Raw genomic sequence first — 24342 nt, forward strand, 5'->3', positions numbered from 1 at the left:
ATCATGCCCCATAAGAACAAGAGGTCATCTAAGGTCAGCAACAAAATGCATTTCTACATTTCCGGGAAGGTCAGAATTGAATAAGAATCTGACAACTGAAAACAACTTCATAATGAAGCATGTAATTGTGATTATATGAACAGAAGAACAACCAAGCATAGCAATTTCTAAAAATGATGCAAATCCTGTGCCCAATTCAATGCTGGCATTAGCATGGGAATTTCTCCCAAGTATCCAACAGAAATCCAACTACCAGGTCAGTGAGAAATGCATTGTCTAATGTCTGTAAACTCCATGCAGACCACCCAGGAAGCCATAAAGCACCGTGTACAGTATCTATCAAGTTTTCAAATTGCCTTTTGCATCTGTAGCCAATATAGCTACACAGAAGAAAAATGGACAAAATTTTCCCCTTATGCTACTAATCTGAAATCAACAATGCAGGAATTAACGTGGCTCACTGGTTTTATCCTTTCAAACTACATATAACCAATTTCACTGATGACTTGAAACTATTCCTTTTAGCAGACAGCTACACAGAACAGCACAAATAACTTTGTCCACAGAAATAGAAAACTAATTATTTTTTATAAAGACAGGCTATATGCAGTTCTAGTTCTGTGTTTAACTGGTAACTGCAAGTACAGGAGGGAAGGCAGAAAGGTTCAATTTTAGCGATTTTATTCTAAATGTTTGTGTTTGTCAAAGAAATCAGTATGATTTTCAAGAGACAGAAGTCCTACCAAGAAAAGCTCAGACCACCCTGATACACTTCATCCTGTCCAGTGCAGTTTGGTCTCTGCAGAACTGAGGCTCCAACTGGACTAAGCCTTGGCCACTGTCCACATCCGTGGCAAAGGTCACAGGTAAAATTATTTACTCTGCAATGAAAAAAGGTCAAACGCATCACATTCACCTTGGTCTGAGAAAACGCATATGGACAGTTACAAAAGTTCAGCTGATGTAAAGCAATTCTGCCAGAACTCAAGAGACAAGAAAGAATTAATGAAAAAAAGTTCATGGTAAATGGATCAACTGAAAAGGACAAAAGAAACCTTTTATTCCAGGGTTAAAAAAATACCACTCAGGATTACTGAGGAACAATCACAGTACTGGATAAACAAAGACTTAATGTTGCATCCTTTCCTAAGGATTTTCACTTTAACCCCGTCAGTGATGGAATTTACTGATGGAAGCATTATCTTCTGAGGCTACTTAAATAACTGGGGAATAAAAAAGAGAGTGCAAAGCCAAGTTCATAAGTAGCAAAGCTGAGGCCACCTGGGCTTCTCAACACAGTCCTGCACAGACTGTATGCATGTCTGTGTTCCAGTTTCCTTCTCACCCCCATTTACTCTTGCATACACACTTCACAACCTTTTTCCCCAGGTTGTCCAAGTGACATCAAGGAGAACACCAAGAAAATGGGCAAGACAAAGCCCAGTCCTTGGTGCCTTTCCCTGCTCCATAAAAATACACAAAAGCAGCAGAACTGATACCTGTAAAGCTCAGTGCTCAGCCCTTGCTGCCCAGCAACACAAGTGTACCTCACCAGTCTATGTCTGTGTAGAACCATCTCCACATTTGACATTTCCACCATGTGTGAAAAAAAAATTAATTCTTCAAAAACTTTAATGTAGCTTCACTTAGGCTTCCTTTTTTTTTTTTTTCTTTCCTGGGGAGCAAAAGGGTTTGCTAAACTACTCTTTCAGCAAAACTTGAAACTTCACATCTATTCTCTATATTCACAGACTGTGCAAACTGTCTAAAGACGTCAATCCTGCTGCGCCAAGCTCAATATTCATTTTCCAAGTACTGCACCTGCTGAAAATAGCCATATTTAGTGGAAATCGATACACCAAGCACTATCAGCACAACTGAAACACAAACCTGGGAGTTCAAAGCGGAATGGGAAGAAATGTGTTTTCAGTCACAAAGCCCTGCATGCCCTGGTGACACCTAAATGTTTCTGATTTAGCAGCAAAAGGAAGTAATTTCTACCTCTACACCTTCAGGGTGGTTTGGTTTGGTTTTTTTCCCCCTGTAATTCCTGACTGGGGCCTCCAAAGTCACCTGACCCAGCCTTTACAGCCTGAGGAAAGCAACACACCAGAGGGGTCTCCTCCATCAGACACTGCAACTACACTGTTCATCCCCCAGGCACAGAAAGAACAAGTAAGCAGTCACTGGCTAGTAGTGCTGGATGGGTCATCCATCAGGAAGGTCTTCTGCCTACTTGTCTCACCTCCAACATAGGTACAGTAAACCAAAGAAGAGGTCATTCTGGGATATTACATTTTAAAAGGCTCTGGTTACCTTAACATGGAGTATGTATCTCCTTACAACTGGTTTTCCTAATAAAACTGTAGCAACCTCCAAAGGTAGCAAAGCAACTGACTGCTTTAAGCTGAATTTCGGAAAGATTCCAATAGGAAGATGAAACATTTCCTCCTATGAACTGCATATGCCCTTTTGCTTTTCCCAGAGAGTCATCTGTTTCAAGCCAGACTGCAACCTTTGCTAAGCATTAGTTTCATTTACTACCATGAATCCACTTGGCCCATGGAGTTAATGCTGCCCTACTGAGTCTTCCAACATATTCTTTATTCCATAAATTGTATCGTATTACCTAATAAAAGTCAAGAACAATATTAACAAAGCAATAATCCATACTGGCTTTTAGTGACTTACAGGTTGTACTGACTTGATGCAGAGAAGATGCCACATGAGAGAGAAAAATCGCATTGAAATACTTTTAATTTGACGTATTCTTAAAGCTGCTTCTTGGCATTTGCACCTCAACTCATTCACAGCTGTATTTTCAATTGGTGGAACACAGCACTAATAAGAAGACAGATGATACTGAACATGCTGGCAAAGCCACATAAGGACTGTGCAACTGCTTCATGACAGTCACTGGCAAAGATTCAAGCAGCTCCCACAGTCTACAGCTCAAAGAAATAAAGAATGAAGCAGAACTTCATTAATCAAAAATGAAAGGGGAAAAGGATTTTTGCAGAATAGAGCCACTAAAACCAGCAGAGAAAATATGTAATATTTCCAGTTTATTTTCTGCTTTACAGGAATGCAGAAAAACGCAGCAGAGTAAGTTCATCTCTCCTTTCCCATCATTACCACATGTAATTACTGTAATAAAGACAGTTAGAAACGCAATTTAGGGGGAAAAAAACCCCAACACATTAGAGCCACATCAGCTCCAAACTCAAATTTAAGTTGCTTTTCTCAAACCAAGAACACTGACCTCACAACTCCTACTAATTAACATAACATCTAAATTAATTTCCACTAACCTGGAAATCTGGGAAATATCAGAGTTTGAAATTGTAGCCATCTGTACTATCAGAGTCACACTGAGAAAGCAAATGAACAGTGAGGAATCTTCTGCAAGTCACCAACGTTTTTTCTCTTATACTAGTAATCTATTACTATTCTACCAATTTGATACCTCGTGGTTTCAGTTGTATTTCTATTCCTGGCCTCCATCCATACCACTCTCCATCCAAAATGTAGGCAAGCAGTCACCAAATTCACTCTGGAGCTGTACTCGGGAGGACAGACACAGGGTTATTCTCATCCTTCACAAAATGGTTATCTGAGCATCTTCAGCAGCTGAACAAAACAGAGAAAGTTTCCTTCATAGTTCTCACAGCTTCTCCTAAAATAGTTAAGGACTTTGACATAAGCAATCACTAGCAGCAAACTCCTAAATAAGCACAGATTTAAATTCTCAGATGATTACTCCACCATCATTGTGAACTCAGCATCTGGAAACGTGAGCTTTCACAAGCACATGAGCTGCAGCAGATATGCTACTCTAAACCAAAGGGTAAAGATCTATCTTCTTTGCATAAATCGAATCAAACTTTCGATAAGGGTTAATAATGAAATTGAATAGAAAAAAAGCAATAACAACAGAAAAGTTAATATATTTGAACAATTTGAACAAGACCTAGATCACACTTGGCAGCTTGCGATGTTAGAACTAGCATCTTTTAAGCCTGCAGTGAGAACATCTGCTTTGAACCAGTGGTCAGTACTGCAATCAAACATGTCTAACAACAGCATAAGCCTACAGCTGTAAGGTATTCAGAACCTCAGTATTTCCAGCAAGCACAGTAACATATGGGAAAGTTGCACATTCAATGCACTCCTACCCTATGAGGCTTAGAGAAGAAAAATTTAACTTGCTCTCAGACACAGGAGGTAGGAAAAAAGTCTTGAACAAAAATAGCAGGGATATAAATCTGACTTTCAAGGTCCAAAGTTTGATTTGGTAGCAACAAAATAAAACAAAGCAACGAGAGAGGGAAGAAAAAATAAAAGTAGTACTAGCTGTCTATGGCAAGTGAATGAAATCTAGGTCTCCTCAAACACCGTGTGTCCTGATTAATGTTTTCCCAAGTTCAGAGCATGACACCCTCCTTTCTGGTATCAGCTGAAACACTGGCCTAGACATCACAAGAAACACTTATCTCTGCTGCTCAAACTTTATCTTTCAAGGGAACGGACAGCCGTGAAGAGAATCACAAAAACATCTGGACTTGTGAAGGCTGGACCACGGCATGAACCTCACGGTTCAGCCTCACTCCAAGCACATTTGGCTCGCACGTCCTCTACTCTAATCATCTCCTGTGAAGCAGGACATTAAGACTCCATAGCCAAATGAATTTCTGAGCACTCGGTTCAGGAAGTTTATGCAGAACAACCCAGAGAGTGTCATTAATCTGAGTTGCATAAGGACAGATTTTCAGCATCCCTGAAAACTGAGATTTGCATGTGGGACAAAGTTAAGGGGAAAGCCAAGACAAGGACAAACAGTCAATTCAAATAAGATACAGAAGCTGCAACAAAACATTGCCCTTCACATGGCATGATTAGCAAGTACCAAAGAGCAATTCTAAGAAGCTGTTTAATATGCAAATATAAGTCAATGAGTACCAGTTTTAAGCAGCATGAAGTCTTAACAGGGAGACTATTATTCTCAGTTGTTTAATTTTGACTAATAAAGAAAAAGGTATATGTAATTTTATGTTTCAAAGTATGCAATCTTAGTCCCTTCTTACCCCAACCTGAAACATCACCTACTGGGAATGGCTGGGCCTGGAGCTGCCATTGTTTCTGTGGGTTCTTTCTGGGCTCTGTCTTTTCCTGGGTCTGCAGCAAGGTGAGATGGGCTGGACAGCGGAAGCACAATAGTTTTTCTCTCTCTCCTTCCTGTTCAACAAGGAAAGCTATCCCTCAGTTGGACAGACATCACACATCTTGACATCTTATTAACACATATCAGTTCAGAGCAAAGTGAAGTTTGCAGCACAGAGAATGCGAAGTACTAACATGAAAGCAATAAACATACAGCTCTCCTGGAAATTTCTGAGCCTCCCTTCTCAAATATATGAGTTTTCTTCATATTCCTTCAATGACTAAATTCAGTCTTGTTGCAAAGGGTTTGCAAAAGATCGTGTCTTACTGTTTTAAATCCTAACCAATCCAAGCTTGAGTTGCAAAATGCAAGCAGAACAAAGATCAGTGCTTTTAAAACACACCAAGATAGTCCAATGGCTTATCTCCCACCCTCCATATTAACAGAAATCCAAAAGACACAGAGCAGTTGAACTATTTTTCATAACTAAATTTACTTTCCTATTGGTAGTATCATAACACAGCATTTATGGTTAACTCCACAGATATCCTTCCCTGAATTTTACTCACAGATTTTGTACCTCACAGCTATGCAACTTCCTCCCTACTTTTTCAGACTAAAGAAACCATCACCCAATACAGAAGGAGGCAGGCAACAACACGCTTCAGTTATAACGTATTAATTAGTAAAAGAGAATTAATAGATGGTGTCTTCCTGCCATAAACACAACATATCCACTTGGCACTCTAGAGATACTCCCACATCAGACCATGCACCCAGAATAGATCTATTTCCAGATATAGGTTTTTAAGAAGATATGGGGAGAGTAGAAAACATTTGGGGTGTTTTAAAACAAAGTTACTTCCACTAGCTCTGGGGTTAGTAAATCAGAAATGTGTTCAAGCTTTGCTGTTAGTGTCAGGCAGCAGGCTCTCTTTCAAACTGTGCAGGCAGAAGACAGGTGCTATGTTGGAAGGCAGCATGTTTCCCCTATCAATCTAGGAGGAAAGGCTGGCAAGCAAGATAAAATAAAAAATAATCCAAGGGAAGGTTTTGTCTTTTCTGCAAGACGGTAAATACCCCCATCTTTTAAGTGTTTAGGGGTTTTTACATTAAAAGAGCAATTCTTAGGCTTTCCCTTGCCCTTCATATATCATTATACGTACGCTGTAAACTGAATTTCATTAAGTATCATGCTCACTGTGGTGTGCCTTGGCTGCAGCTTGTGCATTACACACAGCCCAATGGATAGTTACTGATTTAATGAAGTGGCCCCAACACAAAAGAATTTCTGATTTCTGGTTCACTTTAACTGAAGGTCAGGCTCAGGTTCCAAAGGAAATTAGATTGGGAAGGATTTGCCCTGGGGTTTGAAAATGCTGGTCAATCTCCACCCAAGAAAAAAGAAGTTTCTTGCCCTATTTTTTTTTTTTTAGTTACGACTCTTTCACCTTCTCGTTCCTGGAAGCATTCCTGATGTCTTTCCCCAAATAACTCGAATGTTTGTTTAGCTGAGAAGAAACTCTCCTTGTAGCATGGGACAGTTTTTCTTCAGCTGGTGGGTGACATCATCTTAATGCCTTAGACATGAGAAGAGAAGCACAAACTGCATCACCAACGATGTAACGTGTCCAGGTCACCTGCCTCGCTGGGGAACGGACGGAGTCCTGCATGTTAATCCTCGTGTCACACTACAACTGAATACTTCCACTGTGCTTAGGAAAGGACCTATTTACCCACTTTGGCTAGATGGTTAATTCCCACAAAACTCTGACTCAGTGGCCTGCCTCCCAACATGGCTACCATGTCCAGTTAAGTAGAAGCCTTGTCATGAGGTGGGAGATAGAGAAGAACACAACGTTGTACCTGAGCCTATCGTATGTCCAACGGAGTCAAAGGAAAGAACCACTGAATCTGTAACACAAGAGTACAAGTTCATTTTCCCCTTTTTTTTTTCAGCACCATTTTCTGCTGTAACATATTTTTTGTTATTTTCCTTAAGTAATGCCTCGTGCTCCCTTCTGCCAGGAAGCAGAACAACTTCTTCACCAACCAGACAAAACAAGAGGAATCTAGCAAAGGCAGAACAACGGAGTATGCAGTGTCATTACCCAGTGGAGTAGCTACAATTCATTGAAAATAATTTCATTTTATGACTAATAAGCTTGGTTGACCTTACCAAAACTGAATCATAACATGCTTTGACTGATGGACTAGAGAGTTTTTCTTATCAAATGTATTACCAATATTTTGTCCTATTTAGGGGCCTTGCCTGTTATGATCAATTCTTCCCTGACACTGTTTGCTAAGACAAGCCCTTTGCACTTTTCACCATGATTCCCACATCTTTACTCACACTAGTGGTTCCCCAACTCAATGCATTTCAATTCATCAGTAACCTTCACCTTTTTCCTTTATGCACCACATGTGCCAAGAAAATATAACCTCTCTACTCAATACCCTTTTGTCCCCATCTGGGGATCACAGCAGTTCTTTATCCATGACTGCAATGACAACTCTTGCTCACCAGCTAACATCCAACACTTTTTGTCACTGTTTTATATGATGGGGCACCCTTTTTGTCAATTGTGGTTTAAAGTTCCTAGTTTTTATATATGCAACAACATTTGGCCACACAGAATACCTTACTGCCTGCTTGCACTTAGCTCACCTCATGATCCAAACCCCTATAGCAGTCACTCATTTTCCTCATATACCACCCTTCCAGCCTGGAATCTCTTTGCAAAATTATTGGTAATAATTTGATGTTCTGTTCCAAGTGGAGCTGCAATATGGTATTATGCTCAACAGTGGGTTTTTCCTCAGCTTTATGCTTACTTGAGACAAGTTAACACTTATTTTGGTAGTAAGCCTCATGGTTTGCCATCTATTTTCATGCCAATCCTAACTGAAGGAGCAAGCCTACCAAATTCTACTCCACTACCAGTGGAGCAGAATTGGGTCCAGAACTTAAGAGACAACTTGTGAATGAGTAAAACACAAAAAGGAACAAACCACCACGACAGGATCAATAATTTTACGGAAAGAGAAGCTTTATACTGACACAGCAACAGTAGAACTGCCTTTCAGCTTTGGCTAAATTAACAGATCGAATCCTTGAACGTTTCTCTTTGTAACTTAGGTTTCAGATGTGCTCAGCTGATCACACATCATTTGCAGCACCACAAATGCTGCCAAGGTGCAAGCCCTCAGTGCAAGGCAAAAAGCCCAAGCAGACTTAGCCTGCTGCAAAGAGCAGTTTAAGCTCCTGCTGCATCACCCCAAATTTGGGCAGGCGACAATCACAGTGACAGCAACTGTGTAACAGCTGACAATACCGTGACACAGGACCGAGCCCTTGGCTCCTCCACACTGTACATCATCCTCGTGCTTATTTTCCAACTCTTAAAAATTCAATATGAAAGTGTTAATTTTCAAAATAAACACAGTAAGACTGTTAACCCGGTTTAAAACGATTTAAAAAAAGAAGGTCTATGCTGTCTCAATTCCAACAGTATGGCAGTAACATTATAAAAAGAAGATATCACTAGTCTCAAAACTTACTCCAGTAAAAACAAAAATCCATCTGGACTTAACAACTGTATTTCCTCTTTTGGGAATAAAATTCAGACATCATTATATTATTCTAAATAGCAAGGAGTTTAATTCATTTTAACTGCATTAACTTCATCTGCCATCAATTCTAAAGTATCTCTGTGGGGTTCTACTTTTAAAAAACTGTTGAGATTTTTATCATCATGAAGTATTGCTTTGTAGTTAAAGCCAAATTTAAATGTTGTTAATTTTCCTACAATATCTTTTGCATTCAAACACCGCACATGAAATATTAGGACTTATCTAAGAATGGCTGAAAAGCACTGCAAGAACCAAATTAATACCATTATTGCAGCCCACAAAAATAGCATAATATTTCATTCCTTTAACTAAGAATGTTATCTTCCTCATATAAAAAAATTAATTTACAAGCAAAGTAAGCTCCCTTTTCCAAGCCAGTCCTCCATGCAACTACTAGTTTCACAGTTTCCACATCAAATTCACTGAGAATAACCTCTATTAGAGTCAACTCCCCCTCGACCTGCACAAGTAATTGCACAAACCATAGATCTTTATTAAAACACTGTGTTTATTTCTGGCACTAGCACTTCAAAAGGGAAGATACTATAAACTTGAAAAAAGCTGAGAAGATAATCATGTGTCACCTTTCTTCTACCCAGACAGCTATTCACATTCAGCCAAATTCAGAACAACAGGTTATTTCTGTCAGAATTTGATGGAAATAAGCTCTTCTTTGAGGCAAGCCAGATTTATTGCAAATACACCGAGTCCTGCTTTCACAAACATAAGAAGAAATGTTTCTTTGCTTCTAGCTTCAAATCTCTTCCAGTCATCAGTTCAAAATCCTCCAGACTTTCTAGACTTCTTTTTGCTGAGACAAAGTGGCTGCTCAGTCTGTGCCCAGTGCCTTTCCCCAAGCCCCTGAGTCTGCTCTACTTTTCAAAGGCAATCCTCAAAGGCTTTATCTTTCAAAACTTATTAAGGCACAACGTAAAACATACCCACTTACACAGGCCCTTGGTTTAGGTGCCAAGAGGTGTTCATGTTTGAAGGAGCAGTCCCCAACCTCTCAGCTACCTACTTCCACAAAGCAGCTTAGATGTTTTTTTATCCTGCTCTAACTGAAGGGCAGCCTTTATGCCCAAATCATGGAATATGGCACACAGTGACTTGCCAATATGTACAGCTTCAGGCTGCACACACCACAGTGCCAGCCTTTTTTACACCTTGTTTTTATGTTAATTACAATCTTTATTCCAGTGACTACAGCAGTTCTAAAAAGAAAATAAGGAAACCCCAAGATACAGCACAATACAAATGTAAATCTGGATCTTATTCAATCCATCAGAAGTGAAGACAGCATAAACACTCACTTATTTAGAAGGCTCTCAGTGCCAGCAATAATGATGGCTGAGACCTCACGAGTCAGACTGCAAAGTTGCTTTGGGTCACTTTGTGTCAACTTTGGGTTAAAGCTGCATTGGGACCTATGCTCTGGGTCACTTCTCCTCACCTCCCACCATCCAGACAGAGCATCACAAATCAGACCAACACATGAATCTGTTCTATCATCCCCCAAAAACCAGTGCTGTGCAGGGCGACCCAAATGCACTGCATCACAGCCCCTTTGGAGTGTGGAGGAGTGTTGCCCAAGTCCCTGCTTACAGAGCAGTTTGATTACTCTGGAACAAACACAAGGGTCCCATTTCATCCAGGAACCAGGAGCTCCAACACAGACTTGCAGAGAGACTCACTGCTGCTCTGGGAATGAATTTAAACTCAGTTCCAACAATGCTCCATGCTGGACACAGAGCTGAATGTGCCTTTGAAGGAACACAACCGGATTTTCAGACTTCTCTCCTGAAGTCAAAAAAAACCCCCAACCTGCAAATCTGAGGTGACTACATTTCCTTCTGCACTTACATCAGCCCAGCTAAGTCATCCAGGTATGTGAACTGATTGTATTTCAAGGCAAGGGATGCACTTCAAGTGTTGCTGACCCCTTATCTCCTGACACACACACCCCGCTTTTCACTCCAGTGTCTCCCATTTTAGGTCCTTCCTCCTGTTGGTTTTGTTAACCGTGAGCTTTCTCAGGGCCCAGTTAACTCTGCACCACACTCCCCCATCCCCAAGACAGGCAAATTAAATTACTCATCTCGCTGCATATATTGTGCACCTGAGCTCTAGGCATTTCTGGACACAAAACAACTATTTAACTGCTACTCCTTACTGATTGCCATATCTTTTCCACCTCTTTGGTTTCCAAACAGAAAAATAAACGAAGATTTGGGTCTTCATAAATGAGTGATGATCCTGACCAACAAACTGTTTCGTACTCCAGGAGGGAAAGATGCACAGCACAGGATAAACATTTTACATACAGGTACTGCACCAGAGACACGTGTGGAAACAGCTCTTAAATTCAGTTGTGTTAAGTTCCTAAAATCATGTAAAAGCAAATACACAGACCCACTTCCAATACAAATACTGTCCTTATTTTGATTTCATCGTTGATGAAAATGCAGTATACAAACTGAAAACAAACAGTGGCAACACAGAATGAGAACAGCAAATATAATCCACATTTAAACAAGAACTGTATATAAACTGTACGTTTACCTAAGTGCTGTTTCAGAATTTCAGTTAAGACTTTTATAGTAAGTCCCTCTGAGAAGCCACTAACTTTTTATTGCTTTTTACAGATTCCCCCTGCAAGGATTTGTAGATATTTGTCTTATCCTATTGGAAACCAAAGAAGCTGAACCAATAACTTCTTTCATCCTTTTTTTTTTTCTCCTTAAAAAAAAAAAAATAAGGCAAGCAAAACCAGACTTCAGCAATAAAGTAACTTCCCCAGGAAAAAAAAAAATAACATGATTGTGTGCTGCTTTGGAAGTGGTCCTGAGAAACCACAAACCATCAGTCCCATAGGAGTTATAAGAGTTTAATAATAAAGGCTTAACACAGCCTCAATACCACATACCATTACAGCAATACACTCCACAGGCCAAGCCAAACAGGGAATATGAGAATCCATCACAACATAAGGCTGTAATTTGGCACATCCTCATTCAGACGCTCAAGCTCTGAGGTCTGCACTGCTTTCCATGCATAATCCATGTTTCTCATTCCATATCCCTGCTCTCCAGATACTCCTACGGACTCCTACAGAACTGCAACCTGTATTTAATAACATTTAATGTAATTTCTACCTCCAGAGCTTGATCAGAGACCAGATATCCTGCAGAGCTCCATCAGATGGAATGGGGATGGCAACTGCAGCACCATTAACAAATAAAACTTTGATTCAGAGTCAGAATGAAAAGAAAAAAAACAGGTGCTTTATTTTTACTGCAGAATTCAAAGACTGTCATTCAGCTGTCTCCCTTTTTCTGCTGAGTACTGAAAAGGACAGATCAAACACCGCAATAGCCATCAAAATTTATTTTCTATTTCAGATCAATATTCTAGAACATGACACATACCAGAGAAGAAACACTTAATGCATAAAACTCTTCATAACTTGCTGACACACAAATCAATAATAAGAAAAATAATTTTTATGTTTTATTTAGTCAGGAAATGAAGCTTACAAAAGCAGTGCCACTCTTAAAAAACATGCTACTGTTAGGATTCATTTGGCAAGATCTGCCTTAGAACATCTCCCGCCCCAAAGAAAAAATATTTTGACTCAGACCCATTCTTATCATGACAATGTAACATTCTGGATAATTCTTATACCCAAGGAATTGAACAGAACTGAATAATTTCAATTCTGTTTCACAGAGATCTCAGATACCTAAAGCATGAACCTCCTTTCTCAGATTTAGTAAAACACAACAACTGCCTGCACTTATAAACTACTTGACAGGGCAATCTTCACTTCCCAATGCACTGTTTTATTTGCTGAAGATGGATTTAGGGAAGGGCTAAGTAATTTACTCAGTTTGAGCAGTGTAATTCTAACATTTTCAATATCTAAGATAAGAAATATATGATGATGACACACAGGAAGAACAGGCACGCTTCCTAATCACAGATGTGACAGAGAATAGCAGCAAATAAAGGGACTGCAAGTTTTGGCAAGCAAGACATGCAGAGTTTCAGTCCAGTGCTGTCTGCAACTGAGAGGAGATCCAGGTTCAAAGTTCAAAGTTAGTCCCTTTATGGGAAGGAAAAAGTCACTCGACAACAAGACACATCTTCAGCAACAGGAAACATCTTATTGTAAAGAGAAGAACATTTCCAATAAACTCTGGATTTAATAAATTGTCTTAAAACAAGGCTGCACTAAATTTCAATTCCTGTTCTGTGTGCCACCTGGCTATACTTGTTTCAGTACAGAGGTGTGGGAACAGGTTGGTGCTTGTTTCAGATAATGTACCTGTGAGGGAAGATTCACCCTCATTTGGGAACATGCATCACTGTGAAATATCCTAAGAATGGAAAAATGTCATTCTTATCTAAATATTAATTCACTTATGCACTGTACAAAGTGCATTGTTGCTCTAGCCAGTATCTCTTTAAATACCACTACAAAGCACACAGTACTAAAGAAGGCCAGTAGGTTCTCTCTCTGTTTCCGTGGCTGACCCAACACAACTGTTTTATTGATAGCTGACTTCATAGCCAAGATTAGATCTGAACTTGAACTCCTTGGCCCTCCACTCTGTCCAGACATCAGGTCCCTTTTGTGCTTCAGCCTGGAGCCATCCAGTTTCCACACTAAGAACCCTGACACAGCCCACAGGGGCTCAGCACAACCTCTGCTCTGGGGAGGACAGGCACAGCTGGTTCAGAGCTTGCCCCTGCAAACTCACGGGCAAACCAAACCACAGCCAATAGGGGCAGTTTTGCTATAACCCCTGCAGCCCTGAACAAGTCCTTTGATTAAACTGTTTCTCATCCATAAAAATAAACAATCTGCTTTTTTCCAAATACCCTTGGATAAAAGGCTTGAGAGTCAAGAATAGATATAGCAAAGTATTATCACTTGTCTGGGGAATTTAATGTGGTGTTGAGATCTACTTGTTACATTGTAAACAGAAAGTAATTCTCTATCACCTCTCAATTTCCTGTAATTTAATTGAAAATACAGCTCTTTTAGTGATACAGAACTTGAAAGATGTCGTAATATTTCTTTAACGAATATTTATTAATTTCATGGAACCTAACCAACCTTTACACTTGCTGTTTTGTGCACTGCTCCTTTTTCATCAGGGCATTTGTAGTGAAGTGGCAAATGAACTGCAGAAGGAACAACACTCACGTTCTGAACAGATGTATTTTAAAACGGTCTGAGCGTGCCAATTTTATTTATTCTGCAGTGAATGAATGGAATGAAAAGATGTGGTGTCCTGCGCCAGCTGGCAAATGCTTCAGAAGGATATTACATTGCTATTGTCTTCAGCACGGCCCAAATAACTGTTTGGTAGCAAGAAGGGCTGGTATGTTTTACTCATAAGATCAGTATTTATTTGGATCTGCTACATAACTTCGCAGTGACGTGACCAACACACTGAGCATCCAACATGTGCAGCTCCTCCGTGTCCATCACAGCTCCCTGTTCCAGGGGATGGCCAACAGCATCAGCCTCTCCCACTGCTCCTTCCAGAACAGAGATGGACAGTTCCCAAATACAAAGGAAAAGGGGAGATCAGGATGCTGTAGGTGTTGAATCCAAATATACACGGCTTTGAGGAACACAACTATGGAGAAGGTACAGAACTCCATAAAGTCAAAAAAACACCCAGGCCAAACTCTACCAAGAAAGCTGGCATCCAAGAGGTTCTTTCCCTGATGGAGAGAAATCCTTTCAGTAATCCCAGTATTTTAAGGAGGTTGTGATCTCCTAAGCCAAGCTCTATATTTTAGTTTGAACTATTATTGTAGCACGAAGTCAGTCTAGTCCCAAATTCCACAGTGGAACATACAATAAATTACAAAACAGTAGAATTTCTCCCTTCTAAGATAACAATCCATGTGGCAAGAAAGAAAATGGATACTGGCAGTTGGGGAATTACAAAGCACAAAGAAAATTAATTCTGTATTTTCATATTGCAAACAAAATATATATTGTTCGCTTAGATACTATAAAATCTAAAGCATTCATAATTAGAAATAAATTGCTTTACTCTTGTTGCATTTTTATTAAATATGGACATGGGATTTTACCTTAACAAAACACAGTCTAAGAGCTGTGTCTTAAACTTACACACAAACTATCAGAGAGCTCTGGAAGGCTGATGCACATTATTCGTTGTTTTACATAAATAAAGATATCTGCAGGCAATTAATGACAATCAGGACAACAACTATTTTAATAGCCTTGTCTGGGTTTTACGCCTACTGGAACCACTCAACTATTTTTTTCCTCCCTCACATGGAAAAACCTTTTTCTGTGTATTGGCTTTTCCGAGCCAGCGCTCAGGAACCCCTCCTTTCTCAAAAGCAGAAATACAAATACTTCCCATCAGGAAGCTCACATTCTTGAGTTTGTTTGAAAATGATCTACAACTTACGATATTAAGCCAATGGTCAAAAGCCTCCCAAAGCCTTAAAGCACACAACATCTGTCCCAGCTGCCAGAATAACTGCCAGCAAGGTCACATGCACAGCTTTACAGGGATACTTGTCATCTCTCTCATCTCTGCTCAGAGCACAAGCAAATGACAAGCACAAGGAAGAAGGAAGGTACAAGAAAAGTGTATGAGCATAAAACATCTTCTGAATACAAGTGCCTCGTAGGCATCTTCTCTAGAAAATGGCCATGCCTGAATTTCTTCTGCATTACAACGACCTAGATCATTTATTATCATGAAAGGTGATACTGAACAGAAAGTCTGTTGGATCCATTTTTCACTCACGGTTTTTTGCAGTTTGGGGCCGGGGGGAAGTTTGGGGGAATTTGTACAGTTTTTAACAGCATCGCCACAACTGATTCCAAAATCTGAAGAGTATGTGATTTCCTAGGTAGTGGACGTACATAGGGAGATACTGAGCATAAGTTTTTCCCCAGCTGAATGGTTTGAGGAGCAGCTTTTGTGCTTTCAGCTCATCTTTACCTTACAGACACACTAACTGGCCCACAAAGGGCATTATGTCTACACAAAAGCCTTCACGCCCTAAGCCAAACATCAACACAAGCAAATCGGAAATAAAGATGTTCCCAGAGTATCTGCCTGACTATGAAAGCTCCCATACTCAAGAGGAAAAAGCATCAAAAAAAGCTCCCCCCCAAAAATCACAGTAACTTTGAACAATGCATATAGGGATGCTCATTTCCTATTATTTTCTTTTACAGAAGTGCTCCATTTGAATTTTTAAAAAAAGCTTCATAAAAACATAAGAAAAATAACCCAGAGATGGACTAAATCCTGTCAGTAGTGCCTCATTTCCATGTGCAGAAATTGTAGGACAATGAAAAACTTATTGAAATAGCAGCTGCAGGAGTGGAAGTTGATCACCACACCACCCAGCCCCTGGACAAATACAGCTGGAGACAATCTAAAGGAAAAGTGTTCCTCTTATCACACCACATACAAAAATACAATGAATCCCTTTAAATCAGCACTTGGAAGAGAAAAAAGCCAGTGAGAAAAAAAAAATAAAATAATTCCAAGGCATCCAGAAGGTTAAATAAGAAGCAGCATTGGTTCCAGTCTAGGATTGATGGAATTAAACTGCTGAGCACTTCACTGAAAAAGTAGTACAAGTACAAAAGCAAGCCAGCCTTCTTTAAAAAAATAACTCACAGTGAAGTTTCCATGTCAGCAGCAACTAAAAGCACAACCAAGCTGCCACTCCTCTAAGAACCAAAAGGACAAAAAAAGGTGCCAGTCTCACCTCCAGCTACAAGAATATTTACTGTCCAAGGATAAATTGTATTTAAAAGATCTTTGACCATCAGCCTGAAGCTTGCAGTGACACAAAGCTTGTGTGCAAAACTGGAATAGGTAGTAAATTACCAGCTGCATCCAAACATACTGGGTGACCCTGTCTGGGAAAGCCACAAAGTCCCTTGCATGTTTGCAACAAGCAAACAAAAATGCCTCTAGAAAACAAAACTGAACAAAGAAACCACCCCAAAAACAGAAAGAAAAAACCAACCCACATCAACTGACTATTCCAACGAAAATACCATGACAGGGGAACAGCTTGCTTAGAAACAGTAATCCAGCATCCAGTAGTGGCAGCATCACCAAAACAATTTTTTTTTTTTATTAAGATCCTATGAAACTGCCAACTCTATTTCACCAAAAGCTGAAACTTCAGAAATTGAGAGATGCCAAGAGCAACTCCTGTTCTAATTCAATTTCCACAAAGAAAATCCACTGTAATCTCAGAAAGACAAAACTTCCACAGCGTTCCACAACAGACTCCATTCCTTATTAGCATTTCCAGCCACCTGCTGAAGTGTGCTCCCAGCCAGGATTTCACAGGCTCACTGGGATTCACAAATTTTAGAGTTTCACAAATTTTGGACTACTCCACTAGCAAAACTCCTTATAAAAGGCAACAGTCATTTTATTAACCTTATTCTAAAACAGCTGCCTCATCTAACACAACTTGATTTGACTGGCAAAAAAACCCAACAGCTTGATGTTGGCAGGTCTGAGATCAGTTCAGAAATGGAAAATGGCCTCTTCTTGGTTTGTGACAAGTCATCAATGTTGGCAACTTTTTGGCCCCAAGTTTGACTGTGAAATTGCCTGCACAGCTGAACAGATGATAGGGAGAGGAGAGGATTAAGTGAAGGGAGACAGCAATGAACAGGGCATTCTACAAAAGAAGAATATTGCAGAAGCCTGAGACAGCAGTTCACAAAACACAAAGGCCTGCTGATCACCCTGAGAAAGCAAACTCTATGTTTCCAAATGGCCTAAAGCTGTTGGTTTTTAAAGTCAGGGTTTGGCTGTAGGGGAAGAGCTTCTTTTGGTTTTGTGAGGTTTTTAAACTTTAATAAAAGAGCATCTTTCTCAGGCAGGATAACCTTGACATTCCCTCTAAACCACACTAAAACAAACATTCCTGTCAACTCTCCGGAAAAACAAATCAAGTAATGGCAACACTAACCATCGTAGGTGCTTATTCAAGGTGATACACAAAGCCCAGCATCTCAAGGCCAAGGACTCCATATGGAAAAACACAGGCCAAAAGCAAGATTTAGGGCCAACTTCAAAATTGCACATATGGAAGAGAACTGCAACCACCTTAAGATCCTCACTGCATCCAGGCAGCTCGTTATCACCAGCCCCGGGCCCAGTGACACTCCAGAGAAGGAAATAAGAGTTATCAGTTGCAGCAGAGCACTCTCCCACAGCTGGTTTTAATTAAGCTAATTTGGCAGTAGTGACTGACAGCAAGCAGAGCCTTCTAAAATCACTTTGCAAGCATTTTTGCCAGTATTTCACCATCTGTGATGACCAGGAATACTGGATGCTAACTAGGATCTGTCAGAAGCACAGCATTCAAGAGCACTGTATCCACTCTCCTTTAACATCATCAGGTACAGCCACTGCCTACAGATAATGGGGTGTGGGGAGAAGATGCAGAACTTGAGGAAAGGTATGGGATAAATTCCAGTGAGAAAACCACTCCTGAAAAAGCAGCTGGACCTCTTGCCAGAATCCCACTGTACCTTGGCCATACCTCTGGTACATGAAACTTATAAATGGCCACGTGGATACTGAATGGATTTTGGAGCTGTAACAAACAGAACAGCCTACATAATTCCTAGGCTAGTTGTGCAGTTTTTCTGTTGTGGATACATACAGGGTAGGACAGCTTTACCAGGAAGAAATGCACCATGATCTCAGAACAACCCAGGGTATGGCCAGGCTGTGCAAATGTAAGCCCCATTAAGGGAATAGGAAAGGGTCTAGCAAGGGAGTAACTTTAATGACATCTAACTAGATGGAAGTTTTTTTCTAAAGTAAATCTGTGTCCAGCAATTGGAATCAGAGAGACTAATGGCATCAGTACCAGCATTGGTACATGAGACCAACTGAACAAAGGAACAAATATCAGTAAATATAAGTTAAGAACATGCCAAAAGAAAGTATAGCCTTCTGCAGGAACATTTAGCACTTACCCAGAGCTGGTCTGTCTGGTTCACTCAAGATATAAATATCCGATGCAAACACCCCAATTCAGTTTAAAACATGCAACCTGGCCAACTCACAATAAATGCAGACTGGCATATTAATGCTGCTGACACTCAAGTCAGGGCAGTCAGGGAACTAAGCCTTAAGTCACAACTAAGGCAAAGGAAACAAGGCAAATTGTAGGATCATAAGTCTGGCCTTCAGGGGAGCAGAACTCAGGGACCTGCTTCACAGAAACCCACAGGATATGGGCCTTGGGAGAAGACAGGTCCAGGAGAGTTTGCTGATTTTGAAGAATGACCTCCTCCAAGCTCAAGAATCATACAGCCAACATGCAGAAAATCATACAAAGGCACAATACTTAAACATAAAAAGAATGCACACAAGAGGTGGGAGTAGGGTCAGGTGAGCCAGGACAAATGTAGAGACGCTGCCCCAGTGTGCAAAGACAGGCTTGGGAAGGTCAAATCCTGCCTGGAGTTGAAAATGGAGAGGGACGTGAAGAGGAACAAGAAGCACTTCTACAGGTAATTTAGCAATAAAAGGAAGATAGGGAAAATATGGGCCTCCTGCTGAGAAAAAAAATATGGAAAAGGCCTGGAGAAATGGGCAGACAGATCTCATAAAGATCAGCAAAGAAAAATGCAAAGTTCTGCTGCTGAGGAGGAATAACTATGCCTTACAGGCTGGGTGCCAACCTACTGGAAAACAGCTTTGCAGAGAAGGACCTGGGAATCCGGGTGGAGCAGCTGAACTGAGCCAGCAATGTGCCCTGGTTGCAAAGGTGGCCAACATCACACTGGGATACATGAGGAGGGGGACTGGGGGGCCCTTCCCTCGGCTCTGCACTGGGGGGGGCACTGCTGGAGGGCTGGGGCCACTGCTGGGCTCCACACTGCAAGGGAGACACACTGGAGCAAGTCCAACAGGCTAAGATGATTAAAGGATTGGAGCATCTGCCATGAGGGGAGGCTGAGAGAACTGGGATTGTTCAGCCTTGAGCAGAGAAGGCTCAGGAGGATCTTAGTAATGTAACCTGATGGGAAGGATTAAAGGCGGCAGAGATGGACTCAGAGGTGAGGTGCCCAGTGAAAGGACAAGAGGCAACGGGAACAAACTGGAAAGCAAAAAATTCTGTTCAAACGTAAGAAAGAACCACAAGAGCACAATGAGGGTGCCTCGGAGTCTCAACTATTTTGTGACTGTGAAACATCCCTGTTCTGTATCAGCATTGCTTTCAGGGTTTTAGTGCAAGTTCTGCTGCTCACTTGAGACTGACTCAGAACAAATTAAATGCAGAGGAGTCAACTGCAAAGAAGACAAACTTTCCAGTCTGCTGGCAATGCTATGCCAGGCAAGAAGTCTTAATAATGTGTTTCAAAGTGAGAAACTGAATTTATCCCGAGTAGAGCACAGGATAAATGTAATAACTACAAGGTTAAGGTTCACTTCCAAAGATTTTCCTTCCCAGAATAATGAAATATATTGTTAATGGCTACTATTTGAGTCCAGGAGTGAAAATTCAATGGTCCTGCTGAAGTCATGACTATTACCCGTAATAAACTGTTCTTTACTAGTGGCTTTCACAAGAGAAGCAGCCAGTTAAATACAACAATGTGCAAATTGGAGTGTTCTGGCCAGGAATTAACCTGAGTTAGCTTGCAGGATCCAGGCAGTTTCTCTACAGTTGTTTCAATGTACTCAACATGACTGATGTGTCCTGCACCCACAAACTCCCCCCTCGAGTTTCACTCATAAGAAGATTTCAAGCAGGTGGATTATTAATGCCCTGCATTCTGCTAGTGAAAATTTAAATAGTGATGTCACAGAAGGCACAGCTTCCCACCACAGCCCCAACCAGCCCCTTCCCCTGTGTCCCTTTCTTTGAGCCATCACAAGAACTCCTCTGGCTGAACGGTCAAACTAACAAAATGCTTTTCCATTTTGGTCTTCTGCTGGTTTGGAGCAGGCTAGCATTGTTTGCCACACCACCAGGTGAACAGAAACAGGTGGATCAAGGTAAGTGGTAAAAACAAGGGGTTTGGTTGAAGCACAAAAATAGTCCTTAAAAATGTTACCATGTAGTCACTTAGAGCAGATTTGCCACAAAAATCAACATACCATGTAACTATACCGCAGGAAACTTAAGATTTGGAAAGCTCAGGTCCTTTCCACAGAACTGAAATGATCCCTGGCAAAGTGGTAACATTCCTTAAAAGCGGGTCTTAAATAACAGCCCACCTGTTGACATTCTAATAAAACCCAACTCTAGTGAACAGCAGCCAGAGACTACGCAAGAATGTGGTAAATAAAACACAGGAGGAGAGATTAAGGCTGTCCAACACAAGAGAGGGAATAACTGCAACTTTGTCCCCAAACCTCTACTGTTCTTTTTTTATACTTTATCTCCAGAAGAAAAACTCTCTGGAAAGCTCCAGCACAATCAACTCCTCAATCTAGAACAAAGAAGGAACAGTCCTTCCACAACACTGAAGGAAAAACAAGCCGTATCAGAAGACACATCTTTGAAGCACTTTTTCTGACAGCAAAAATAACGAGAAAACATCCATACTTAACTGGGGAATTGTCCACAAAACTACTTAGTAAATCCATAAATGGATGCTATGAAGACGAGGCAGTGATCCAAAGACGACTATGTAATAACATGTCAACAGTTCCAATGAACAATATATCAGGAGCAAAAAAAAAAGCTTTTTTCCAAGCTCTGTGTGAAAAAACTTTTTTTATCTTGCACCAACAGTACCCTCTGCTGTTCCAAAGCAGCATTGCACGAGGTGACATCCAGCCCTGGCCATCGGGAACACTCAGTTCATCAAAACCACCTACCTAGTGTGTTAATGAATTAATTCATTAATTCACTTCCTGTAAAGATGTTCCAAGTGTGTTGATTTCTTCCCATTACGGAGCCATGTTTTGGGTTGGCTGTGATGTCAATCTGTTTATTGTCCCAAGACCTTCTTCCATGATTGGAAAACGACATATGGTTTTACTCTTAAAAATAATTTAAAAATTTTTTTAAAAAAAAAAGGTAAAATTTAAAGACTATCCTTTAAGGAAGATGAGAGTCAGTCAACACCACAGTAGTATTTTCTGTTTCATTTCTGTAAAGCCAAAACAGGGTTTCAGATTTTAAAAGTAGCGTACTGTCCAACAGCCACACATCAGAGAAATCCAAATACTCTATCAGAAGGTTCTTCAAAAAGCAAATTGAGGGATACATCCCATCTGCAAATGGCCCAAGGTATCTGATATCCTCTGACAACCCATCATCCCATGGTGGAAGAAGGGCCATCACACTGCAGATTGAGCACAGCAACAGCAGAAACAGGGAGGTCACGCAAAGAGTCCCTCAGGCTTGTCCTGAGATGAAGATTCCAGACCCATTCACAGAGGGTCACTGTGAAGCTTCAGCACCAGCCCTAAAACGTGAGGTGACACCACCCTCACAGTGTTTAGCTGATCACCTTTGTAGCAGAGAAATTCAGAAGCTGGGTGCACTACTCTTCTTCTCACCTCATGTGCAAGGCAAGGGAGGATAAGCACACACTGTGTGAGCACTACAGGGCAAAAAATGCCTCTAAGTGCAGTTTGAAGCAGAGGCATCCTCACTGCAGGATGCCTATGTGAACAAGCAGCAAGGAGGAGAAGTCACACAAGATGGTTTCACGTCTCCATCAGAACTGACACAGAACCACATTTTTATAGATTTCACAGCAACAGCACAAGACTTCCAAGTGTATGGCAAATACACAGATATCTGAATCTTGGCAAGGGAACACAGAACTTCCAAGGGCACATAATGGTGTTAACGAGTTACAAGAAAGCTGATCTGAATTGGCACCACAACACTGAAACACCTTTGCACTGAAAAGCATGAACTAGAGCACAACTGCAAACCACATTTTTCTACTCCCCTCATCAGACAGAGCCTCCAAAAAAATTCCATTCTGGAGTACCACTCTCCAAGAAACATATGCAGAAGTTATAGCGTCTTCAGAAGCAGCAATGATCATATGCTAAAAAAATCCTCCACTACAAAGATTAAAAATCCCAAATCAGAGGAAAATGAGACTGAAAGAAGCTTATCCACTAATCTAAAATCCATAACACATGTTCAGGGGAGGAAAAAAAAAATTAAAATAAGAGAAGGTGAGGACCAGAAAAGCTTGCAATGGACTTCATTGTGGTCAAAGTGATTTACAGTAGACATCAGGAAAAATCTTCTATCTTCCACAGGGAAGAATAATTAAGCACTAGGATAGATTGGCCAAGTTCCCATGTTTAGACTGTATAGAGTACTTCTGACATATGCTGGTATAAAATGATGTTAAAAATATGATTTTTAAAGGCCCAGAGAAAGACCTCCTGCAGTTCTTTCCGGGGCTATTTGCTACAATTTCCTATGAAGGAAAACATTTTGAATAGCCATTGTTAAAAAATGCAACTTGTAAAACAAGCAGTAATATTTAAGATCAGAAAATCAAGAAAATAAACAGTACTAGAAATCTGTACATTCATCTACACTTAAAAAAACAGGACAATCAGTTTACAAATTAAAAATTTACTTAAGTATCTTACAAAGTACCTAAACTGTATACAAAAGCAAAGGAAACTACCTTGTACTTCCAGCTCACGCCCCATTGGTTTCTTAATGCCAGTGAGGTAGCTGGACTAAAAGACAAAGTGCCCAGAGCACAAAAATGCAAGATAATGGCACTGAGGTACACAACATAAATATGAAAATAAGTTACAGCAGTTAAAAATAAATAGTAATTATTCTTTCAAAACTTAAATAGGTATTTTGGAACTTAACATCACCTCTTTCTTAGCTACAGACTGACTGTTCAGCACCGCTACTCTCACATCTTTCTGCTGCCAGTGCTTTAAAAAAAAATAAAATTAAGTTTCAACAATTTTTTACATCAGGACAGCAAAAAGGAGGGTTCTGCTTTATGGCAGAAGAGACATTATTTTTCAATACAGCCCAAGGCCTAAGATGTTGCAATCACAGCAACCTAACTTCTTTCTCAGTACAGCTGCCCAGCATCCATCTAGAAATTTGAGACATGTTCAAGCCTGTCCTTTAAGAGAAGCCAAAAGCATCTGCCTTGATGCAGAAACAACATGGAGGAGAAGAGAAATTAAAAATTCTTGACATGGATTTGCTCCTATCTTCAAGATGAAACTTCCAGTATGCAAACGCCTGCACGTGTTTATAATCCTGCCAGAGCACAGCATCCAACATGCAATTACAGGGGATTTATACCCCACGTGACTGCAAAGAAACACATTCCCCAAACATTTTATTGGACCAGACAGACATTCCGGAGACGAGGCTTCACACTCTACAGGATGTAGGAAGGGAACCACCCAGCAATCAGTGCAAAATGAAGCCTTCTGGAAACATTCATCCCAATAACTCCCACTGGACAGGGACAAAGGAAATACCACAAATAATGCTTTTTAATTAAAATG

The 24342-nt window shown here is 40.5% G+C and overlaps 1 protein-coding gene across 8 annotated transcripts in view; it reads right to left on the reverse strand.

Moving 5' to 3' along the window:
* The window catches only part of ST3GAL3 (ST3 beta-galactoside alpha-2,3-sialyltransferase 3), a 175992-nt gene that overhangs the window by 129365 nt on the left and 22285 nt on the right, over positions 1–24342 (reverse strand). For 4 of the 8 annotated variants that reach the window (XM_017824733.1, XM_017824735.1, XM_017824731.1 and 1 more), the window contains exons 3-4: positions 7028–7075; positions 5103–5252 (exon numbers count right to left, since the gene is read on the reverse strand). The exons of 2 other annotated variants lie outside the window; for them this stretch is intronic. In XM_017824733.1, coding sequence (XP_017680222.1) covers positions 5103–5252; positions 7028–7075 — 198 coding nt within the window. The remainder of the gene's footprint in view (positions 1–5102; positions 5253–7027; positions 7076–24342) is intronic. 2 more of the 8 variants (XM_017824734.1, XM_017824736.1) reach the window with 2 other exon arrangements.

Source organism: Lepidothrix coronata, unplaced genomic scaffold (assembly GCF_001604755.1).
Source record: "Lepidothrix coronata isolate B3197 unplaced genomic scaffold, Lepidothrix_coronata-1.0 Scaffold112, whole genome shotgun sequence".
Taxonomy (NCBI): Eukaryota; Metazoa; Chordata; class Aves; order Passeriformes; family Pipridae; genus Lepidothrix; species Lepidothrix coronata.